Below are 24421 nucleotides of genomic sequence, written 5' to 3' on the forward strand. Positions count from 1 at the left end.
GAGAGCCCGATGCGGGACTCGATCCCAGGACACTGAGATCACGACCTGAGCCGAAGGCAGTGGCTTAACCCACTGAGCCACCCAGGTGCCCCTAATAGCCTTTTTAAATAGAGTTCTTCTTTACTGATAAATTTACATATGCTTATTAAACAGATAGTAAGAAAAATTAGTCACATCCCCACCACTCAGAAATAACCACTCAATATGTTAATGCATTTCCCTTTAGTACTTTTTATTTGGAGATTAAAAAAACTAGATCTTTCTGAACAAAGATCCTTCATAATAAAATTGACAGTTTATATAACCAAACAACACACTCCATTATCTGTAAAAGCCAGATGACCCAGGCGGCAGGAAGCTTTGAGAACGAAGAGCATATTTTTTGCTCCTGGGTCAGCAGCAGCCCTGAGGGGACTTGGGAGGTTTTCAACAGAGAAAGGCAGTGGCAGCTGAGGAGGTAGCAGAAGAGTCCATATTTTCCTGGACCTAGACCCTAATAGGTTAGGCTTTGAAACTTCTTATTTCCTAAATTTCTACTTCTGGCCATGAGGTCTCTGCTGCTGTATGTTGTTACACAAGCTGCTTTCTTCAGTTTAGGTCACTTGCTCATTCACTCTGAAAGAATGTCTGCTGATGTGGTGATGTTCTGCCCTTTGTGATTTCTACTAGTTATACATTTAAGAGGGACCTCAGTAGTTTGTTAAAATAAGGGTATTGCTGTCTGAACTCACCTCCTGGGCCTATTTCAAGATTCACCATCTTCCCTGATAATCCTTGCTCTGCAATTCAAGGACGAAGGAGGAACCTGAAATGACCCTCACAACCTTAATGTTAACCTTAATGTTCTCCTGAAAACCTTGTACATAGTGGGGGACTATGCTGCCTGGCACCTGGTATGCAAGCAGTAAGAGCTCTGAAACATCATTAACTGTATTAACCTCTCAAATCCATATGCTTGAAAAATCAACAGGTTAGGAGCAATTCCTTTTAAGTTAAAACCCAATGATAGGTGTCACATCAAATGTAAAGACTTAGACTAGCGCAGAATACAAAATCACAATTCTAATTTATTTTCTCACTTCATGATTTTTATTTTTTCTGTATTCTTTCCTCCTGATTCATGCTTTTTCATTGATTTTATTTCACTTGTTTATTCATATGCATCACGCATTACCTTATAAAAGTTAACTTTTGCTCACACATGACACTGTCCACGTTATGTTAACAGAGACCTCAAATCCTTAAATTTAGGAACATCACCATAGCATATATGGTACCCACTCCTCCAACCATCCCCTTCCCACAAAAAAAGAAACAACACAGTCTAGTTTTTGTGGGTTTTTTTTTTTGAGAGAAAGAGTGAGCACTTGCATGCAGTGGGAGGGTAGTTGGTGGGGAGGAGTGGAGGAAGATGGAGAGAGAGAATCTTTTTGTTTTTTTTTTTTAAGATTTTATTTATTTGACAGAGAGAGAGAAATCACAAGCAGGCAGAGAGGCAGGCAGAGAGAGAGAGGGGAGGAAGCAGGCTCCCTGTGGAGCAGAGAGCCCGACATGGGGCTTGATCCCAGGATCCTGGGATCATGACCTGAGCCGAAGGCAGAGGCTTTAACCCACTGAGCCACCCAGGCACCCCGAGAGAGAGAATCTTAAGCAGGTTCCACATTCAGCATGGAGGCCAACATGGGATCACGACGTGAGCCAAAATCAAGAGTCAGACACTTACCCAACTTGAACACCAAGGTGCCCCTCATGAATTATGGTTTCATGACAGTGGAAATGTACCTCAAGTCATGGTAAGAGGCAGAAAAGCTGCTAAGTTGAGTTCAACGGCAGGGCAGTCGGCCAGGCTTATTTATCATTGCACCATTGTTTTAGCAAAATGCTACAGATTTCAGCGATAATTTGTGGCAAGTCACTCACCAAGGGCTTGCTATATACATGGCCCCTTCCAGACCATCTTGGCCTACTTTCCAGCCCCATCATGCTGTCATATGCCACAAATTCTTGCAATTCCTTAAAGACTGCATGGTCCTTCCTATCTCTGTGCAACAAATAGGAATTACCTCCACTTGTACTTTTTATCTTTAAACTCCTCATCCTCAAGTCCCAGCTCAAATGTCACATTCTCCTAGTTCTCTAGGTTCTCATGCAGAGCAATCCCTTGGCACTTGGTGCGGCCTTCAATACAACATTTAACAAAGATTATAATTTCTTGTACCTCTTCCCCAAAGACAATGAGGTCTCTGAGTTCAGTGAACTAAGACCGGTTTGGAGGCTCTTAGAGTGGTTTAATAGACAGAGGACCTGAGTGGACAACAGTGGAGGAGTGAGGGGTCAGATTCATGATATGGTAGTTAAGAAGTGACGGGACTTGGTTGACTGGAGGCAGTAGAATATAGTGGTTAAAGGGTGCATGCTTTGCTGCCCAACAACACAGATTCTACATCAAGCTCTGCCACTGAGTAGGTATGGACCTTGGGCAAGTTACTTCGTCCTGACTTTTTTTTTTTTAAATCTGTAAAACAGGAATCATGACAGCATTTATTTCCTAGGATTGCTATGAAGATTGATACACATAAAATGCTTAGAACAGTGAGTACGTAGCATATAGTAAGCCCTCCATAAATGTTAGTTGCTGTCTTTAATTATTATTATTACTGAATATGAAGAGTGAGGGAGAACAAAGAAATAATAAATTCCAGGTTTCTAACTTGAGCAACTAAACAGAGGTGGTATTTTTCCATAGAATGGACACTGAAGAAAAAGTAGAATTGAATGAGAAGATGGCAAATTCAGATTTTTATTAAGACTATTTCTCAGAGCAGTTTTAAGTTCACAGCAAAACTGAGGGGATGATACACAGATCTCCCATATATTCCTGCCCCCAGTCATGCACAGCCTCCCTCATTATTAACATTCCCCACCAGAGCTGTACATTTGTTGCAACCAATGAACTTACCTTGAGACACATCATTATCACCCAAAGTCCACGGTTTACAAGTTCAACTTTTGATAAGCTGAATGAGAAGTGTCTGTGGAACTGCCAAGTACAGAAGTCTAGCAGGCTGCTGGATGTAAAAGTCTGTAGTTCACAAGAGAGTTCTGGGATGGAGATACAAATCTGGGAGTCCCTGCACAGCATTATTGAAATTATGGGCATGGACAAGCTTGCCAAGTCAAGTGTATAAGGAGAAGCACAATGACTCAACACTATTCAAGGTTCTCTCTCACTTCTCTTTAGCTAATCGGTTATTGTTAGGTTTACCCCAAAACTTAGTGACTTAAAACAACAAATATTATCTCACAGTTTCTGTGGATCACAAATCTGGGCCATTTAGCTGGGTACATCTGTCTCAAAGACTCTCCCAAAGCTGTAGTGAGTCAAGGTGGCAGCCAGGGCTGCAGGCATTTCATTGCATATAACACTACAAGGCTCATTAAAAAAGAAAAAGAAAAATCCAGGAGATCCTACTTGTGGCCACACTCTGTAACTTTCTTTCTTTCTTTTTTTTTTTTTTTAAAGATTTTATTTATTCATTTGAGAGAGACACAGTGAGAGAGAGAGCATGAGCGAGGAGAAGGTCAGAGGAAGAAGCAGACTCCCCATGGAGCTGGGAGCCCGATGAGGGACTCGATCCCGGGACTCCGGGATCATGACCTGAGCCGAAGGCAGTCGTCCAACGAACTGAGCCACCCAGGCGTCCCACTCTGTAACTTTCAAGGCAAGGTTAGAAGAGCAGCTTCTATCAGTCTCTCTTTTGGGATGCTCACCTTTAAAGCCCAGCTGCCAGGGCGCCTGGGTGGCTGTTATTAAGCGTCTGCTTTCGGCTCAGGTCATGATCCCAGGGTCATGTGGGATGTGGGACTGAGCCCCACATCAGGTTCCCTGATCAGCAGAAAGTTGTACTTTCCCACTGCCCCTGTTTGTGTTCCCTCTCTTGCTGTCAAATAAAGTCTTTAAAAAAAAAACCACACATACACACATGCACACAAACAAACAAACAAAAAACACAGCTACCAAGCTGTGTGGAAGCTCAGGCTACACAGAGAGGCCATGGAAAGGTATTCCAGCTAATAGCTCCCACTGAGGTCCTAGTTGTCAGCCACAACGTGTCAGATGTCATGCTGGAAGGAAGACTGGGAATCTCAGGGGATATCTAGTCCTGAAAACAAAGTTTTCACCAGTCTTCTTTCAACTCTAATCACTCATCTTCAAGTCTTAAGAGGACTATTAAAAGTATGATCCTAGTAAGAACGGACATACAGGAGGTTTAATTCTTACTATCACCAAAAGGCAGGAACATCCTTATACCTCTCTGCTAACTAGTTGTAAAGGTGATGGTTTGTAGTGAAAACACTGAACCTGACATAAAAAGGAAGGAATTTAATTTCTAAAGTACTAGTAATGTAGCCTGCAGGAAATCACCTACTTTCTCTGATCTTCAGTTTTCTTATCTGTACAGTGAGCATAGTAACAGCCCCCATGCCTACCTTACAGAATTATTACAAAGATCAAAGGAGACAATGGATGAGAAAAACATTCTTTTGAAAAGTAAAACACTATACATAAGTGAGACCTGTTAGGCCTAGTGCTTCTGTTACTCATTGGGATATATAGGAGGCAAAGGAACAAATCCTGCCCTGCTTTAATTTCTTACTGATATGCCTGTTTGCTTTGACATACATTTGCTTAAATGCCTCCTCTGAGCCTGTCACTGTAACAGGTGAAGAGCTCTTTGTCATAGCTATCTCTTTTCTTCAGTTATAAACTTGAATAAAATGTTTCACCATTAGACTAGCACTTTCTACAAAGACACTATGAAAACTATGTCAAGTTGATATGAAATTATCATACAGGTCTTAGCCAATTTTCTCTCTGCATGATTTAGGAGATTCCATTTCTGAACAAAGCATTGGCTGCTTTTCTAAATAGTCAACCACATGTAGCTGTCCCATGGAACCCTGAAACTCTCCATTTCCCATATGAGATTGTTAGCGCCTCTCAAAGCTTACTCCTCCTCCTGAATTCTCCATCTTGGAGAAATGAGCCAGCATCCACGCACTCACTTTGCCTGGGAATCATCCTTGACTTCTCTCTCTTCATCCATCCTCATGTGCATTTTCACCACCTTCTTTCTCTCAGTCTCTCTCCAGATTTTGAGGATTTTACCTTTGTAATAGCTCCAGACTCCTCTGTTTTCATTCTCACTGCCACTGTCTCACCTATACTGTGGGAACAACTTTCTAATACTCTCCCAGCTCAGCGTACCCCTCCTCCAGTATCGCTACCAACAAACGAAGCCTAGTTAAAAAAAAACAAAACAAAACAACCTAAGACTCCTCTTTCAGTAGATAGAAATGCAGCTGTTCCACATGTCCAGTCATCAGCCTCAACAATGCTGGTATAGGCATGAGTATACTGATTTCACAGGCTAGAAAATTTGGCCTAGAAACTGACTGACTTCAATTCCACTAGGTCTCTCCCGGCTAAACCCTCGCTCTTCAGTTTAATGCCTCAGGTTTTCCATCTGTAAAACTGGATCAATAATAGCTTTCTCATATAATTAGCATAAAGAGGAAATCAGGGCCTGGAACAGTGCCTGACACAGAACACTCGGTTACCCATTACCAATTATTTCCTGATGAAAGTTTTCATTGCTCATATTACTTCGTTCTTCAGTGCCCAACGAAGAAATAACGCAAGGGTTCCGAATCTGACCGACGAATTCTTTTCCTTTCAGGGCGCCATGTCCTCCCTGACATAGCCAACTCTTCACCCAGAGTTCATTACCTCTTTGGGCTTGTTTGCCCGCCCGAGACGAGGGGATACGCAGCTCCCGCACTGGGGCAGCGTCTCAACTTAGACTGATGGCGGAGGCACGGCCGTTAAACTGAGATGTGGACGCGCCAGGCTGAGGCCCGCGCAGGCGAGAAAAGCCGTGAGCCCTTATTTAGACTTCGGATCTCTAGATGACGCGGTCTTTGATTCCTGTCCAAGGCTCAGGCCTCTGTTCCTCCTCTGTAGAAAAAAGAGTTTATCATTCCTTGTGCTTCCTCTCTCAGAGGGTTGCTGTGACGACGCAGGACTAGGATGCCGGAGAGAAAGTTCAGCTTTTCAAGCCCGGAGCCTAAGAAACCGCGACGGGGCCGAAGCCCGGAGAAGGGAGTCACGTGACCGACGCGGCCGGGTCCTCTCAAGCCTCCGGGAGCCAGCCCCCGGACGACTCGTCTCTATGGTGGATGGGGCTCAAATTCCGGGGCGGACTAAGTTGCTCTTCCGGGGTGATTGCCACCGTTTCCGGGGCGGGGCGGGGCGAGGCTTGCCCCTCGAGCCGACGTGCTTCAGCATCCTCCCGGTTCGTGTCTCCACGCTCCCTGCTGCAATGAGCTTCCTCAGAAGTTTCCCGCCGCCTGGCTCGGCTGAGGGGCTTCGGCAGCAGCAGCCAGAGACCGAGGCTGTGCTGAACGGCAAGGGCCTCGGCACCGGCACACTGTACATCGCTGAGAGGTAGGCAGGGTCCCTGTTCCCCTGTGTCAGTTTCCTGCGCGCCGCCTTCCTCCTGCTGTCGCGGCTGAGTGGCGGGGCGGGGACGAGACCGCGACCTCGCGGGCTGCTGAGAGGTGGAGCGCGCGAGCTCTGGGTCGCCTCAGGGGGGCCTCTGCCGGGGCGAAGACTCGATTGTTCCGGTGTCCCTTTCTCCCGAGTCTTCCTCTTTCTCACACGGAGTTCTCTCATTGATTATGCTTTTACCTGTTTTCCCGACGTCTGCTGAGTGCGTCGCTCTTTATTCAGGGTTTCGTTTTAAGATTTTGAGTTTCCAGCCCCTGAGTTGAGAATCATCCTTGTGCCTGTCTTGCCTGTGAAAAGGTGCGGAAGGTGTTGCCCTGGGCAAAATATCTAAGTTTAGAGCAGATTGTGGAGGATTTTAAAAGTTTAGTTAAGAAGTACGGCTTTTCGGGGCGCCTGGGTGGCTCAGTGGGTTGGGCCCACTGCCTTCGGCTCAGGTCATGATCCCTGGGTCCTGGGATCGAGTCCCGCATCGGGCTCTCTGCTCAGCGGTGAGCCTGCTTCCTCCTCTCTTTCTCTCTGCCTGCCTCTCTGCCTACTTGTGATCTCTGTCAAATAAATAAATAAATTCTTAAAAAAAAAAAAAGAAGAAGAAGTACGGCTTTTCTTCTGTAGGTGTGGATGGGGAGAGGAACATCCTCAACCCCACGCAAACTGAGATCAGATCCAAGAGAGACTGAGACTCCCATTTCTCGTTTCCCATTTCTGACTCCCATTTCCATTCCTAGGAGGAATTGCCCTTTTATTTGGCCTCCTGGAGCACTGTAATTTTGCCGTAAGACAGATGTGTCTCCAATATCGTAGCTGTAGGACTGAGGTCCCTATTTCCTTGTTACGCGGTTTCAGTCATCCTCAAGCCAGCAATGACACATTGAATCCTTCCCATCCTTGAAATTTGTCTGACTTCTACTGATGCATCACTTTTGTCTACAGCCAGGGAAATTTCTCTTCTTTTTAAGAGCTCATGTGATTCCGGGGCGCCTGGGTGGCTCCGTGGTTTAAGCCTCTGCCTTCAGCTCAGGTGATGGTCTCAGGGTTCTGGGATCGAGCCCCGCATTGGCTCTCTGCTCAGCGGGGAACCTGCTTTCCCCCAGTCTCTGCCTGCTTGTGATCTCGGTCAAATAAATAAATAAAATCTTAAAAAAAAAAAAAAAGAGCTCATGTGATACCATTGGACCCACACAGAATATCCAGGATGATCTCTCCATTCTGTTGTTAACTGATTAGTAACCTTAATTGCATATACAGGTTTTCTCTTGCCATGTGACAATATATTCATAGGCTTGACACTAGGGGGTTGAAAGTCCTGGGGGAAGCAAATTTTTGCCTACCACAGAGCACACAAGAAAATGTAAAGTCTAAAACATTGAGGACAGCTTAGGAATTTTGACCAATCACTGAGAGAGGAAATAGAGATGGGAGGAAAAGCAAGTTGGGGGTGAGGTGCAAATAATGAGTTTGGTCTGGACATGTGTGATTAGTTGGACACAAGAGTGTCTTAATCTCTATGGTTAATACTCTCCCAACACACACACTCTATCTTAGCGTATACTCATGGCGGATGGGTTAGATACACCAGAAGAGAAGAGGGCCAAGGCATATCTATAGTAAGATAGGTATGGAAGAAGAGACTTAAGAACAGACAATAGGGTGAAGCAGTCAAAATCTGAAAGCATCTGATGGGTAATGACAAGGAGATCTTTAATGATCTTGGGAGAGCAATTCTAAACGGCGGAGAGTGCTGTATATTGACTCTTTCTATAATGTAACTACTGTTTGGGGAAAGGAAGACAAGGCCCTATGCTTGTCTTTTCATTTTGAAAAACTTCAAACCTAAAGAAAAATCTCAAGTGTTGTTTATTAATACACATAGACAAACATTCATCACTTGTTAACATTTTACCACACTTATCTTTTTTCTGAGTTGTTTGAGAGTTGCAGGCATGTTGTCCATTCGTCTGTAAATACTTCAGCAAAAATCTCCTAAGAACAAGGACATTGTCCTGTATAATCACAATATAGTTATCACACTGAAGAAATAGAAATTTCTTTTAAGGTCATATGTTCAAAAAATTTTCATATCAGCTTTTCACTGAGAAATCTCTTACCTTCTTTAAGAAAATATTTTTGTAAAATATACATACAAAAAGGAATATACATTATATATGGGTGATTTAAAGAATTATAATTAAACCAGCCCCTGTATATCCACTATCTAAGTTAAGAATAGAATATTCTGGGGGCACCTGGGTGGCTCAGTGGGTTGAGCCTCTGCCTTCAGCTCAGGTCATGATCTCAGGGTCCTGGGATTCAGCCCCGCATCGGGCTTTCAGCTTAGCGGGGAGCCTGTTTCCCCTTCTCTCTCTCTGCCTACCTCTCTGCTTACTTGTGATTTCTGCTTGTCAAATAAATAAATAAAATCTTTTAAAAAAGTAAAAGAAGAATAGAATATTCTGAGTACCATGGACAGCTTTATTCATCACTCTTTACTCTTTGTTAGCATTACCTTCTTGGTCTCTTTCCACTTTTCTTTCCCCCAGGCATTTCCAGGTCTTGATAGAATCAAGGCCTCAACAGAGGTTTCCTAGAGGATATGACAAATGGGGATTAACAGCCAGGTTAATGAGGTGGGGCTAAGGGGTAACATTCTATTTAGAAGAGACAGGATGCTCAGAGGCAAGGGTAAGAAACAATATTTAGTGTGTGCCAGAGTATATAATACACACACCATCTTCATCGAGGGAATGAAGGGAAAAGGGTGGACAAATAATAAAACTGAAGAAGGAGCATGTTTGGGGCGCCTGGGTGGCTCAGTGGGTTAAGCCTCTGCCTTCGGCTCAGGTCATGATCTCAGGGTCTGGGGATCGAGTCCCGCATAGGGCTCTCTGCTTGGCAGGGAGCCTGCTTCCTCCTCTCTCTCTCTTTGCCTGCCTTTCTGCCTGCTTGGTCTCTCTCTGTCAGATAAATAAATAAAATCTTAAAAAAAAAAAAAAAAGAAGAAGGAGCATGTTCTATGAGTTTGGCTTATTGCCCAAAGCTTTGAGAACATTATTTTAGGATTTTCGGTAAAGAGAGATAGGGTCTGATTTAATTTTAGGTGGTTTCTCAGATGTGTGTTGAGAGATACAGAACTCTTGGGCTTATTTTCAAAGTTGAGTTTTCATAGGAAATTGACTTTTTTACCCAGGTGGGGAACGGAACAGAGGCATGAATTATTCAAAATAGAGCATTTGAAATGGATAAAGTAGGTAGTTAAAATATATCTTAAGCCAAAGTAAATTTTAAAACAAATAGTTAAGCCAACTCAAAATCAAAACCTCATATCTCTTTCCTGTTCTTCACCTCATGCCAGGAATAAGGTATAATGATCATACTTGTTCAGAAGCATTAGAAATTAGCAAAATGTTCCTCTGTATTACTATCTATTTGTTTTTTCCCTTTTGTGACTCATGGCTTCTTTGGGTTGGGTGTAGTTAATTAGATATTTTGGTTTGGGAGGGCTTTTCTTCTATAATATGTGGAAAAATGAAGAAGAACATGGTGATCAGAGTAAATGTTGCTTTTGAGTAGACTTTGCTTCTGTTCTGTAGAGTGCATATCCATGTCCATGTATAAGGAACTACAAAGCAGTTATGTGCTTTTTTAAAAAAATTATTTATTTATTTATTTATTTGACAGAGATCACAAGTAGGCAGAGAGGCAGGCAGAGAGAGAGGAGGAAGCAGGCTCCCCGCTAAGCAGAGAGCCCGATGTGGGGCTCGATCCCAGGACCCTGGGATCACGACCCAAGCCGAAGGCAGAGGCTTTAATCCACTGAGCCACCCAGGTGCTCCAGTTATGTGCTTTTTAAAGTAAAGACCATAGGGGTGCCTTGGTGTCTCAGTTGGTTAAGTGCCGGACTCTTGGTTTGACTTTGGCTTAGGTCATGATCTTGGGGTTGTAAGAGCAAGCCTGGCGGAGAGTCTGCTTGGGATTCTCTTTCTGCCCACTCCCTCTCCTCTTGCTCTCTCAAATAAATAAATGTTTTTTTTTTTTTTTAAAGATTTTATTTATTAATTTGACAGAGAGAAATCACAAGTAGATGGAGAGGCAGCCAGAGAGAGAGAGAGAGGGAAGCAGGCTCTCCGCTGAGCAGAGCGCCCGATGCGGGACTCGATCCCAGGACTCTGAGATCATGACCTGAGCCGAAGGCAGCGGCTTAACCCACTGAGCCACCCAGGCGCCCTCTTTTTTTTTTTTTTAAAGATTTTATTTATTTATTTGACAGAGATCACAAGTAGCAGAGAGGCAGGCAGAGAGGGAGGAGGAAGCAGGCTCCCCGCCGAGCAGAGAGCCCGATATGGGGCTTGATCCCAGAACCCTGAGAGCATGACCCGAGCGGAAGGCAGAGGCTCAACCCACTGAGCCACCCAGGTGCCCCTCAAATAAATAAATCTTAAAAAAAAAAATGAAGACCATAATTTGATAGGTGGTGAGTCCACTTTATATTTTAGTTTTTCCATCTTCTAATTGAGTTATTAAAGTTTTATGGCTCTGGATATTTGAAATGATTTTGGATACCCAAATTTGGACTATCACTTTTGAGTTGTGATGATACTGGCCATTTTTGAAGTGAGAAAAGGCAGTTTATTTGCTTAAAATAATAGAGTTCTAGTAAAGGACTAGCATTACTTCTTTGATATGTGAGCACTATTTCATTTCCCCATTAAGAAGAAAGCAGTGGGGGGCGCCTGGGTGGCTCAGTGGCTTAAAGCCTCTGCCTTCGGCTCAGGTCATGGTCTCAGGGTCCTGGGATCGAGCCCTGCATCGGGTTCCTTGCTCGGCAGGGAGCCTGCTTCCTCCTCTCTCTGCTTGCCTCTCTGCCTACTTGCGATCTTTCTCTGTTAAATAAATAAATAAAATCTTAAAAAAAAAAAAAGAAGAAGAAAAAAGCAGTGGACAGGAAAGATATGTATGTATACCACACACAATCCAATTGCAATAGTAAAATCTATTTCTCTGAAACTAATGGAATGAATCATTCTGGGAAATCATTTCTTGAGCTTACCTCTTTAAGCTTCTTACGATTTATCATTTTAAGCCTCCCAGGTTTTCTTTTTCTTTTTTTAATAAATATGTTGAATGGAAATCCTTGCAAATGACAGTGCATCTTTTCCTACTTTTGCTTTTTTTAGTGTACAAGTCATTGCATTTTTGTCTACTTAGAGTTGTACGTATTTTTACATCATCTAATTCTGTTTTCGCTTCTGATAAGTGAGGGTTATGTATTATATACACTTAATTGTGTTCTCAGACATGGATTTTCTTTAGGTGGACTAAGGTGTCAAGTTCATTCTCCCCTTACATGGAATATGAGTGGTCTCAGACTGCTGGGCTGTCATTGTTCTGGCCCGAGGGAGTCCTAGGTTCATCACTGTATTTGTTTTTGCTTGCTTAGAAATTAGGCAACCAGGCTTGTTAAAATTATGTAAAAAGTAGAATGATATGAGGGTGTTATTGTATTAATTTCTTTTTTAAATAAAAGCTTTATTGAGATAATTCACATATACAATTCAGTGGTTGTTAGTCTACTCACAGAGTTGTGCAACCATCACAATTGATTTTAGAATATTTTCATCACCCCAAAAGAAATTGGCACTCATTAGCAGTCAGTCTCCATTTGTCTCCAATCCTGTGCAGCCACTATATCTCATTAACTTTTACCCCATTAACGTTTTTGTTGTGTGGTCTCTTAAGGATCTTTTTGCTACTTTTTTCCCTGCTAAGGTAAAATATGGGAAGTATTGCCATAAAATTAGCCAGCCTTTACTCAAAACTCAACATACTGATTTTGGTGATATATTTCCTTTATTATCCCAATAAAATATTTGCATTTGGCCACTTTTGAGGGAAAACTAGACTTTTCTTATTTGTGGCTTTCTTTTAAAGCTGCAGAATAACTGAAAGGCTTCAGGTCTTTCAATGGGATAAGTATTATCTAACTTGTGGTAAGTATGATGACAGCCATTTCATGTATATGTCATTTAATGTCTTACTTGTGGAGAAATTAAGTTACTCCCAAGAGTTTATTGCATACTTATATGCTGAGCACTAATGCTAGTGGTTTTGAAGAACATGAAATAAAGGAATATGACAGGTTCTGTCAAGTAGCTCATATTCTGTCAGGGTACATCTGAGATCCATTACCACAGAGTTAAGTGCTAAATGGCTTATTACTGCACATAAGTGCAATTCAGAAAAAGAAGACATCATTATGTAATGGAGTAATTGGAGGGATGACTCAAGGAGGAGCTGGGACTTAACCAGTTGAGGAGGAATTGCAAAAGCAAGGCACCTGAAGACATTCCAGATAAGAACCAGGATGAAAGGCATAGAAACACATGTGACTTAAGAAATTGCATTTCAAGGGCGCCTGGGTGGCTCAGTGGTTAAGCCGCTGCCTTCGGCTCAGGTCATGATCTCAGGGTCCTGGGATCGAGTCCCGCATCGGGCTCTCTGCTCAGCAGGGAGCCTGCTTCCTCCTCTCTCTCTCTCTGCCTGCCTCTCTGCCTACTTGTGATTTCTCTCTGTCAAATAAATAAATAAAATCTTAAAAAAAAGAGGATACTTTAAAAAAAAAAAAAAAGAAATTGCATTTCAAGGTTTTTTTTAATTTTTAGCTAGAGGAGAAGAGAACTTAACAGAATTGTTTTGTTTTGTTTTTTAAAGATTTTATTTATTTATTTGACAGAGATCACAAGTAGGCAGAGAGGCAGGCAGAGAGAGAAGAGGAAGCAGGCTCCCCGCTGAGCAGAAAGCCTGATGCGGGGCTCTATCCCAGGACCTTGGGATCACAACCTGAGCTGAAGACAGAGGATTTAACCCACTAAGCCACCCAGGCGCCCCAACAGAATTGGTTTTAAAGAAAGTCAATTCCTGCTGCTGAATTTCATTATTTTAGGAATATTTCTAGGGGTGCCTGGGTGGCTCAGTTGTTGGGCGTCTGTCTTCAGCTTGAGTTGTGATCCCAGGATCTTGGGATGGGATCGAGCCCCGCATCAGGTTCCATGCTCAGCAGATAGCCCCCTTTTCCACTTCCTCTGCTTGTGTTCCCTCTCTTGCTGTGTCTCTCTGTTAAATAAATTTTTAAAAAATATCTTTAGGGCAAAAAAAAGGAGTATTTCTAAACACTAAGCTTGAATTTATTCACATGCATAAAACTGTCCAAGCTGAACCTTTATAATCTTTAGGGCTAAATTAGGATTTAATTTCTTAAAATAATCTACTTTACACCTGTTTTTCAGCCGCCTGTCTTGGTTAGATGGCTCTGGATTAGGATTCTCACTGGAATATCCTACCATTAGCTTGCATGCCGTGTCCAGGGACCTAAATGCCTATCCACGAGAGCATTTGTATGTTATGGTGAATGCCAAATTTGGAGGTATGTATGGTGTAATCTAATCTTGAGCTTCTTTTGGTGGAATATTAAATATCATATATTTAAAAAAAGGTCTTGATCATTAATATTCAAGCCATTGACCAATTTTGGGTAATAGATTATTAAGCAAAATTTCAACTCAGTAAAATAATTTGGACAGTACTTTTTATTTTCTATGTATTTGCACTTAGAATTTTTCATTTATTGTGGATTTATATTTCTACTTTTTCCTCTTACATTGACTTGTTTATTCTTTCTCTTTGTAAAGGCATTTATATTTAGCACCCTTAGAAGCATAGATCAGTATACTTTGTGCTTCCAAGAGTTTAGTGTAGAACCTGGTTTTTTGTTTTGTTTTATTAGAGAAGTGGTTCTCAGTGAGGGGACAGTGTTGTGCCCCCCCCTTTAGGCAATGACATTTGGATTGTCATGATTGGAAGGGGAGTAGACTGCTACTGACATCTAGTAGTTAGAGACCAGAGATGCTACTTAGCACCCCACAAGGCACAGGATAGCCTCCCACAATCAGGAATTAACCCAGTCCAAATGTCAGTAGTGTCCAAGTTGAGAAACCCTGTAGTACAAGATTCCCAATTTTTGCTATTGAAATAATTAGATCCATAAAGATCTAGTGAAAGTGATGAAAGAAGGGGTAAAAAAGAGAAAAAAATCCATTTGGGGGATTGTTGACAATGGGTTGTAAGAATGCCAAATGAGAAACAAATTAGGCACAAAATTAAAACTTGTGTTTAATTTTTGTAAGTGTAACTAAGTGAGAAGTTATTCTTATGTTGTGTCAGTTTAATATGCTCAACTTTTGTAGAAATGCAGAGCTTTGTGACTGAAAGGACAATTTGTTACACTTTTACTGAACTTGTGCTTTTAAAATAATGGGGTGTGGGGTGCCTAGGTGGCTCATTTGGTTAAGGATCTGCCTTCAGCTCAGCTTATGCCCAGTGTCCTGGGATCAAGCTCCACTTTTTCGGCTTCTTCCTCTCCCTCCCTGCTCCCGCCCTTGCCTATGCTCTCTCTTTCTCTGTGTCAAATAAAGAAATAAAACCTTAAAAAATAAATAAAATAATAAAACTAATAAAATGTTGCCTTTCTTTCGAAATAGTGTATAAGAGACAGTCCTGTGAGTTTGCCTGTTAAGCTACTGCTCCTTCAATTTAGGATTTTAATATCATTTCAGATGTAAGATGGTGACTTATAATTAGTGTGACATTAAATTATCTAATAACTTTTAGGCTTTTGGCAACCCTGTCTCATCAGTCCTGCCTGATTCAGCTCTCTGAAAATATTTTTGGTAAAAGATTTTGAACACTTGCCATTGGAAAAAATGCAAAGATAGATAAAAATCTAGTGAAGTTTGAAAGAGAGGGTAAGGAAAAGAAAAAGTTGTTGACCTTGGGTTGTAGTAAGATTTCCAAATGAGGAGGTTTGGGGCATAAAGTTCACTTTCCAAATAAGTACAGCTATGATTTTATAAACAAGATTATTTCATACTTAGTGTAAGCCATTCATTCATAGAATTGCAAAACTGAGAGGTGACCTTGCTAGTCATTTCCGGTTCGTGGTGTGAAATGCCCATAAATAGTGGAGAGTATTAGCTTTGGCCAAAGATGTATGTTAGAAAATTAGGTTAGAGAGGTAGAGTTCAAGGTTAGAGATGTAGCTAAAGAGAAAAAAACACTGAATAAGACTGTCATTAACTTGGTAAGCAAGTTATTTTCATCTCTCTGAGCCTAAGTTTCATCCAGAAAAATGAGGGGTTTGTAGTATTTAGTTCTTAAACGTGGCTGCACTGTAGAAACACCTGGGGAGCATTAAAAATAAAATACCAGGAGTCCCAGACTAGGCAGTAAGGATTCAGTAGGTTTGAGATAGGTATTTTAAATGTTTGCTCTATATGATTATATTCTTGAAATTGATGGGACTATGATTAATCTTTCTTACCAAACTAAGTTGGATTTCACTATCGTACTAAAAAGTAGAATCCTCCTGGGTCACATTTACGTAGTAGTTCTCCAGTTCCAGATTTTTTTTGTTTCTTTCTTTCTTTTTTTTTTTTTTTTTTTAGGTTTTATTTATTTATTTGACAGAGATCACAATTAGACAGAGAGGCAGGCAGAGAGAGAGGGGTGGAAGCAGGCTCCCCATTGAGCAGAGAGCCCAATGTGGGGCTCCATCCCAGAACCCTGAGATTCATGACCTGAGCTGAAGGCAGAGGCTTAACCCACTGAACCACCCAGGCACCCCTCTAGTTCCGTTTTTGTGGGATTCAGCTCTTCTCATAAGTTCACGTGCTTGGATCCTGTTTTCCCAGCCTTTGTTCCTATCCTGATTCTCCAAGCTCCAGATGTTTTTTTTCTCTTTGGATTACCTCCATAAACCTTATTAAAGTAGACTTTCAACTTGTAATTGAGGATACTAGATTATTTTTAAAATAACTGAAAACTTACTTGTACTGTTAATTTAGAAAAGTTTAGAGACTGGAAATATGGCAGATACTATGATCTAGCATGAGATGATGAGTGTTGGTCATAGTTGTGTATTTTTCTTAATTGCAAAGATACTGTATTGTATTTATATTTCTTGCCTCAAGGTAGATTCCTGAGGATATAAGAAATATTGTTAAATGTTATTTCTAGGGAGAGGAACTAGGATGGTAGGGACTTACTTTTTCCTTGGACTACATCACACTCTTTCAATTATTTTTATACCAGCATGTATTACTTTTATAATATAAAAGTGATGTTCATTCAGTTATAGAATAATAGTTATAATAGTTAAATACATTTCATTTTTATTAAAACACTGAAAAAGTTTGGTACTACCATAATGTATTAAATTCAACTGTTTAGAGTTGTTTAGAGTTCTCCAATTTTTTTATTATTTCCCTTGTTTACAGAGGACAGTATAACAATATAACTATATAACAGCAATAGGACAGATAAATGTCCTATGAAATCTGTTATTTAAAATTGTTAATAGTGGGCATTTAAATTTTTTTCCTTTTTTGCTTATATAAGCAAATTTATACATATATATGTATATATGTATATATTTATAAGCAAAGTATATATACATATCATATATATGTACATGTATTTTTATTTTTTTACTTTTATTTTTCCAAGCCATGCAAGCTAAATGTAGAATGAAAAAAATAGTTATTTTTATATATATATTTATAAGCAAAGTATAATACATATATATACATATGATATGTATATAATACATATGTATATACATATACTACACATGTATATAATACATATATACATATATGCATTATGTATATATACATTATACATATATACATATATGTATAATAAGCAAAGTATAATACATATATACACATATGATATGTATATAATACATATGTATTGTATGTATATAATTATATGTATTGTATGTATATAATGTATGTATATGTATGTGATTATGTATATGTATTAGATACATATATGTATTATACTTTGCTTATAAATATATATATATAAAAATAAAGATTTTTTTCATTCTACATTCAGCTTGCATGGCTTGAAAAAATAAAAGTAAAAAAATAAAAATAAAAAAAGCATTTAGATACCCCTTATAGTTGATTCCTAGGAGTAGAATTGCTGCTTTGAAAGTGCTATTTTTAAAGCTCTTAACATATATTGTCAGATTACTTTCCAAAAATTGTGTATCAGTTTACACTTTTGATAGTAGTATAAGAATCTTTCTACTTTGTTTTCATCTGCATAGGGAAATAAAATGTTTTTTAAATGGTAACTTTAATATGCTAAACAGCATTTAATTTACATTTTTATGTGTTATTTTTTATTTAAATTCAGTTTAGTTAACCTGTAGTATATTATTAATTTCTGGGGTAGAATTTAGTGATTCATCAGTTGCATGTAACACCTTTAATTCATATTAGTTTGAGCATGTTTTGAGAGTCTATTTAAGTACTTTGTTGACCTGGTTTTGTAAATTTTTTATATTATTTATTTTTTAAGGTTTTTTTTTTCCTTTAAGATTTTATTTTTAAGCAGTCAGTACACCCAAGGACTTGTACTTAGAACTCAGATAGCAGGAGTCTCATTCTCTACTGACTGAGCCAGCCAGGCACCCCTGAAGATTTTTTTTTTTAAAGATTTTATTTATTTATTTGACAGACAGAGATCACAAGTAGGCAGAGAGGCAGACAGAGAGAGAGGGGGAAAGCAGGCTCTCTGCCTAGCAGAGAGCCCGATGCGGGGCTCCATCCCAGGACCCTGGGACCATGACCTGAGCCGAAGGCAGAGACTTTAACCACTGAGCCACCCAGGCGCCCCTGAAGATTTTATTTTTAAGTAATCTCTGCATCCAGTGTGGAGCTCGAACTTAAGATCCTGAGATCAAGAGTCAATGTGCTCTACCAATTGAGTCAGCCAGAAAAAAAGCCAACTCTGTAGATACCTTCAGAGTTTAGTTTTATAATAAAAATGTTCAATGCCCCGACCTGGTTTTTTAAAGTTATGAAACAGTTCAAACATGATAAAGTACAGAGAGTAATAAAAAGTTTTCATTATTCTTTATCTAACATAAATTCTTTTTTTTATTTGTCTTTTTTTTTTTTTTTAAGATTTTATTACTTATTTATTTGTCAGAGAGAGAGCGAGTGTGCACAAGCAGGCAGAGTGGCAGGCAAAGGCAAAGAGAGAAGCAGACTCTCCGCTGAGCAAGGAGCCCGATGTGGGACTCGATCCCAGGACCCTGGGATCATGACCTGAGCCAAAGGCAGGGGCTTAACTGACGGAGCCACCCACTCATCCCTCATATTAGTCTTTTAAAGAAATAAAACTGGGAGTGTCTAGGAGGCTCAGTCAGTTAAGTGTCTGACTCTTGATTTCTGCTCAGGTCCTAAGATGGAGCTGAGTGTCTGGCTTTATGCTTAGCGGGGAGTCTGCTTGAGATTTTTTCTGTCCCTATCCCTCTCCCTTTCTTCCCCAATTGCACTCTCTCTCTCTCTTTCTGAAATGAACAAATCTTTAGGCAGATGTGCATGGCTCAGTTAAGCATCTGTGATAAGCTTTTAACTAAGTTAAGCTTTCTGTGTGTATAAAATAAATAATTAAAAAATCCTTTAAAAAATAAAATAAAATAAAATAAAATGAATAAATCTTTAAAAAAATATAAAGGGACGCCTGGGTGGCTCAGTTGGTTAAGCAGCTGCCTTCGGCTCAGGTCATGATCCCAGCGTCCTGGGATCGAGTCCCATATTGGGCTCCTTGCTCCGCAGGGAGCCTGCTTCTCCGTCTGACTCTGCCTTCCACTCTGTCTGCCTGTGCTCGCTCTCGCTCGCTCTCTCTGACAAATAAATAAAATCTTAAAAAATATATATATATAAAGAGCTAAAACTGTATTGGTACCATTGAAATCCTTTTCATACCTTTTCCATTTTGTTCCATACTCTGTCTCCCAAATTAAACATTGCCCTAAAGGTGGTTATGTGTCCTTCCCATCTAAGCTTTTAGATTTTTTACTGAATATGTATAAAATCCATAAGCAAAATAATGGTTTTGTTTTACGTTTAAACTTTTAATAAGTAAATGTATTATTTATATATATTCTGTAGTTGGTTTTTTCACTTGGTTACATTTTTTAATCTAGGAGTTTTGTTACATAAAAATACTCATTTCTTTTTAACTGCTGTCTATAAAATATCACATGACCGGGTTACAATACATGTTTGTTTGTTTTTTTAAGTAGCATTTATTTTTAAAATTTTCACAAGTGCATACAGTACTTCACTAAACATTTATGTATAAACTCCTTCTGTACATAATGTATACATAGATGAGGAATTGCTGGGTAATAGGCTATGCATACCTCCAGAATAGTTGTAGTAGTTCCTGCTTCCATCAGCAGCCTGCGCTAGTTTTCTTTATTGAACATTTGTATTTTTTTCTTGCCTATAGACTTCAGTAATTTATCTGTTTGGTTTGCTAACTTTTATGGGCCTTAGTTTTCTCATCTGTAAATTATTGGTGATAAAGCACATCAGTGGTTTACAAACTGCTACTGAATCCTTTGTTTCATGGTGAAAGGTAGGAGAGGCAGATGACAGTGGAACTGTACTTGTAAGAGGCCTGTTTGGGTTTCCTCACCCCTACCATGACTTCAAAGGGGGCTTGGGATCCTTAGAGTTCAGTAAGGCACAGTGTGACTAGACCAGGGAGGCTGCCCAAGGTCTTTTTTAGCTCTAAAATAACCATGTTATGAAGTAAAAACTATATTGCAGTGTTTAGATATATCAGGAAGCATCCTTTATGAATTTATTTTAGGGTTCTTTTTTTCCAAAACAAAAAACATCATTTAAAAAGTTACTTTTATTCCCTTCCTAGAAGAATCAAAGGAATCTGTTACTGAAGAAGAAGAAGACAGTGATGATGATGGTGAACCTATTGCTGAATTCAGATTTGTGCCTAGTGATAAATCAGCATGTGAGTATTCTATAGAATTGATTCTTTTCCTTTTATATACCAAGTATCCCACCCCTCATACACATACACTTTTTTTTTTTTTTTTAAGATTCTATTTATTTATTTGACAGAGAGAAATCACAAGTAGACGGAGAGGCAGGCAGAGAGAGAGAGAGAGGGAAGCAGGCTCTCCGCTGAGCAGAGAGCCCGATGCGGGACTTGATCCCAGGACTCTGAGATCATGACCTGAGCCGAAGGCAGCGGCTTAACCCACTGAGCCACCCAGGCGCCCCTACACATACACTTTTACCTTTAGCCTCATTACCTCTGTTCCGTTGCTTTTTCTTCATCCTAACATCTAACGTATCATTGAGGACCAGATACCTATTGATATCAAAGATTGTCAGTGTGGTGAGGGTATAGGAGACACCATGTTATTTGGTGTGTTTTGTGAATGGAGGGATCTGGTTATTTTTATTGACTTGATGCTATTGACTTTGAATCTTGCCAGATAGAGGGCAGGGGTCTTGGCAGTTCCAAAGTGGAAGATGCCAGGATAGCTGGATAGCTGGAAAAGAGCCCTATGAACTGAAAGGGGCTTCAACCTGATACCAGCAGTCTGATCAAGACACTGCCTCTTTTTCTCAGAAAACCCAGCCAGGCATGAAGAAGTCTCAGCATTATCTTAAAATGAACTATTATTTTGTGACTTGTCCATTTTCATCAAGTACTTTTCAAGATTGATTCTCCTTGGAATTTAGCAGGTTTTATAAATAGTGAGACTCTGGTATATTTCTTGTCTACCCATTGAATTAATTTACACTGTTGGTTATACTATTAAATTTTCACTCTACACTGGCCAGAAAAGAATGTTCATTACAATTTCCTTGTTCAGTGGAGGCAATGTTCACTGCAATGTGTGAATGCCAGGCTTTGCATCCTGATCCTGAGGATGAAGACTCAGATGATTATGATGGAGAAGAATATGATGTGGAAGCACATGGTTAGTGAAACGGATTTTCTTAAATGTGTGTTTATTTCATTTTAACCAGTTATTTGTACTAAGGCTATGGGATTATAGTTTTTTATATTTCTATTAAATACTCATTTAATACTCTATTAAATACTCACTCAAAAGTGAATGGTGCAGTTCATGTCTAAGCGAAACTGGAAAAATGGATGGATTTTCCAAGCTTGAGGGTAAAAAGTAGGTATGATTGGGAGCAGAAAATGAATAGAGATAAATGGAGGGGAAGAAAACAATAGATGAGAAAGCGGATAGTTGGGAGAATCTTTTAAATTGATGCACCTGCTCCCAGAGAACAAGCCTTCTCCCTCCACCACTTAAAAACTTTATCACCTACAGCTTTACTTAACATAATGCTTCAAACAACTCACTACCAAAGTCATTTTCTCCCCCGAGAACCATACGTCATTTATCTAAGTTTATTTCTCTTTTCCAGACCAGAATACCATCATAGTCTGGTAGTCTTATAACGTGAGGTGCCTGCTGTTCTCTTTTCTTTTCTTTTTCCCACTGCTTTCATGTCCACTGATCTGGCTGTCCAAAGTCCTTTCCTCCATATGTACCTACTTCCTGGCCTGAGACAAATTCGGTTCTAGAGTTTTCCTTCTATGAGAAGGAGATACATTTAGAGAGAATACAGGAGGAGGTACAATTAGAGAATGTATCTAAACATATTCTCATTTCCAATGAGATTTTTGAATGATTTTATTTTTTATCCTTTTTATATTTTCCAGAATTTCTCAGTTTTTAAAGGGAGCATGTGTTTTTGTTTTTTGTTTTTGTTGTTGTTTTTAAATATTTTATTTTTTTCAGTGTTTCAAAATTCATTGTTTATGCACCAATCCAGTGCTCCATGCAATACGTGCCCTCCTTAATACCCACCACCAGGCTCACCCTACCCCCTACCTCCTCCCCTCCAAAACCCTCAGTTTGTTTCTCAGAGTTCACAGTCGCTCATGGTTTGTCTCCCCCTCCGATTTCTCCATCTCACATCTCCTCTCCATCTCCCAATGTCTTCCGTGTTATTCTTTAAAGGAGCATGTGTTTTAATCCAAAAAACCTATCAGTACAAATTAGTATCATATTAATTTGCACTCACCTATAAAATTCCCTCTAGTTGATGGACATTTGATTTTTTGAGAATTGCTGTTTACTGGCTCATTATCTTGTGGAATCCCTTCTCCTTATGGAGGATAGAGACATTTTCTTTGTGTCTTTATTTTCAATAGATGACCTACATCTCTGTATTAAATAAATATTGAAAAATATTTCCCTAGAAGCCTTTTTAAACTGTACCTTATCTTCAGTAAATGCATTATTGATTATCCATGTTTTTCTAATTGCTTTATAATAGCTTAAAAGCATTTTATTTATTTAGAACAAGGGCAGGGAGACATCCCTACATTTTATACCTATGAAGAAGGATTATCCCATTTAACAGCAGAAGGCCAAGCCACATTGGAGAGATTAGAAGGAATGCTTTCTCAGTCTGTGAGCAGCCAGTATAACATGGCTGGAGTCCGGACAGAAGATTCAATAAGAGATTATGAAGGTGAGTATCCTTTCTTTCACTGTGAGCAGTTAGATGGTCCTTGGGCAGCAGGGGAAGGTACGGAGAGATATATATGTTCTTTTAGAAACTCTTTATATATATATATATATATATATATATATATATATTTATATAATATATATATTTATTAATTTGACAGACAGAGATCGCAGGTAGGCAGAGAGGCAGGCAGAGAGAGAGAGGGGAGCGGGCTCCCCACTGAGCAGAGAGCCCAATGTGGGGCTCCATCCCAGGACCCTGGGATCATGACCTGAGCCAAAGGCAGAGGCTTTAACCACTGAGCCACCCAGGCACCCCTAGAAACTCAAGAGAGTGAAATCGCAGAATTAATCTTACCATGTAGGAAGCAAATGTAGAATTATATAGAATGGGAATTCTCATGAAACTTTGTTGTTGGGTTTTTTTTTTTACTTTTCTCCTGAACTACAAAAATAGTCTTTTGACAGTCAAAAATCTTAAATGGATACAGGCAAAGAAGAAATGAAAAATCAAGTGTAATTATGATTGAAAGACCTCTGTTAATTTTTCTTTTGCATATCTTTCCGGTCTTTTTGTTTGTTTGCTTATGTGTATGTGTATCTATGCTGCTGTTTTTATTTTTAAAACTAATTCCTACATGATTATATGCAAAACTAGGATAATCTATTAATTAAAAGGGCTAGACAGCACTCAAGAAACTTGGGTTCTTATTCTGTGACAAACTTCTGGACCTTAAACAAATGGCTTTCAAATTTGCTTCTGTTATCTCCACTTTGTAGATTTTTTGGTAAATATTTCCCCTATAAGACTGATTTGCTTTCTGAGTATCCTATTTCAGTCAGAATGTTGAAGTATTCTTCTGACTCAGCCTTTACTTCTTATTTCTTGTTCCAGAGCAATACTGGGGCCCATGGATTTTTTCATTTAAATGACTTTAACATTTCCTTGCTATTACTGCTGCTGTCCTTCAACCCTAGGCCCTTGTCTTCTCCAACTGGATTTACAATAGTAAAATTTTTTGCCTTGATCATTCTTGCCTTCAGCTCACTGTGCCATCTTAATCTGAGAACACTCTGTGGTCACCCCTATATAGGGATGTTCCCTCAGTGATTGCCTGATAATCACCATATAAAGTTCTAACTCTGAAGAGAAAACCTCACCTTGCCCCACATATCTCTGATTTTGTTCCTTCTACTCTCAGTAGAACATTGAGATACTGCTCTTATGTGCCAGACCCTGATTTAAGCACATTACACATACTCATTTAATCCTTCAAAGAATGTTCTGTGGTGAATGTTACTGTGATCCCTACTTTACAGATGAAGAAACTGAAGCACAGAAAGATCACATAACTTGCTAGAGGTCAAATAGTTAATAAGTGAGAGGATTAAATGAGCTATTA

The 24421-nt window shown here is 39.6% G+C and overlaps 1 protein-coding gene across 2 annotated transcripts in view; it reads left to right on the forward strand.

The window, feature by feature from the left end:
* The first annotated feature begins 2791 nt into the window (after nt 1-2791).
* Nucleotides 2792-24421, forward strand: part of CLNS1A (chloride nucleotide-sensitive channel 1A) — a 29345-nt gene continuing 7715 nt past the window's right edge. Inside the window, exons 1-5 of one of the 2 annotated variants that reach the window (XM_082749568.1) lie at nt 2792-6508; nt 13852-13988; nt 20363-20461; nt 21336-21443; nt 22846-23019. In XM_082749568.1, coding sequence (XP_082605694.1) covers nt 6234-6508; nt 13852-13988; nt 20363-20461; nt 21336-21443; nt 22846-23019 — 793 coding nt within the window. In that variant the 5' untranslated portion in view covers nt 2792-6233. The remainder of the gene's footprint in view (nt 6509-13851; nt 13989-20362; nt 20462-21335; nt 21444-22845; nt 23020-24421) is intronic. The other variant, XM_082749569.1, reaches the window with a different exon arrangement.

This window comes from Mustela nivalis, assembly GCF_964662115.1.
Source record: "Mustela nivalis genome assembly, chromosome: 9".
Taxonomy (NCBI): Eukaryota; Metazoa; Chordata; class Mammalia; order Carnivora; family Mustelidae; genus Mustela; species Mustela nivalis.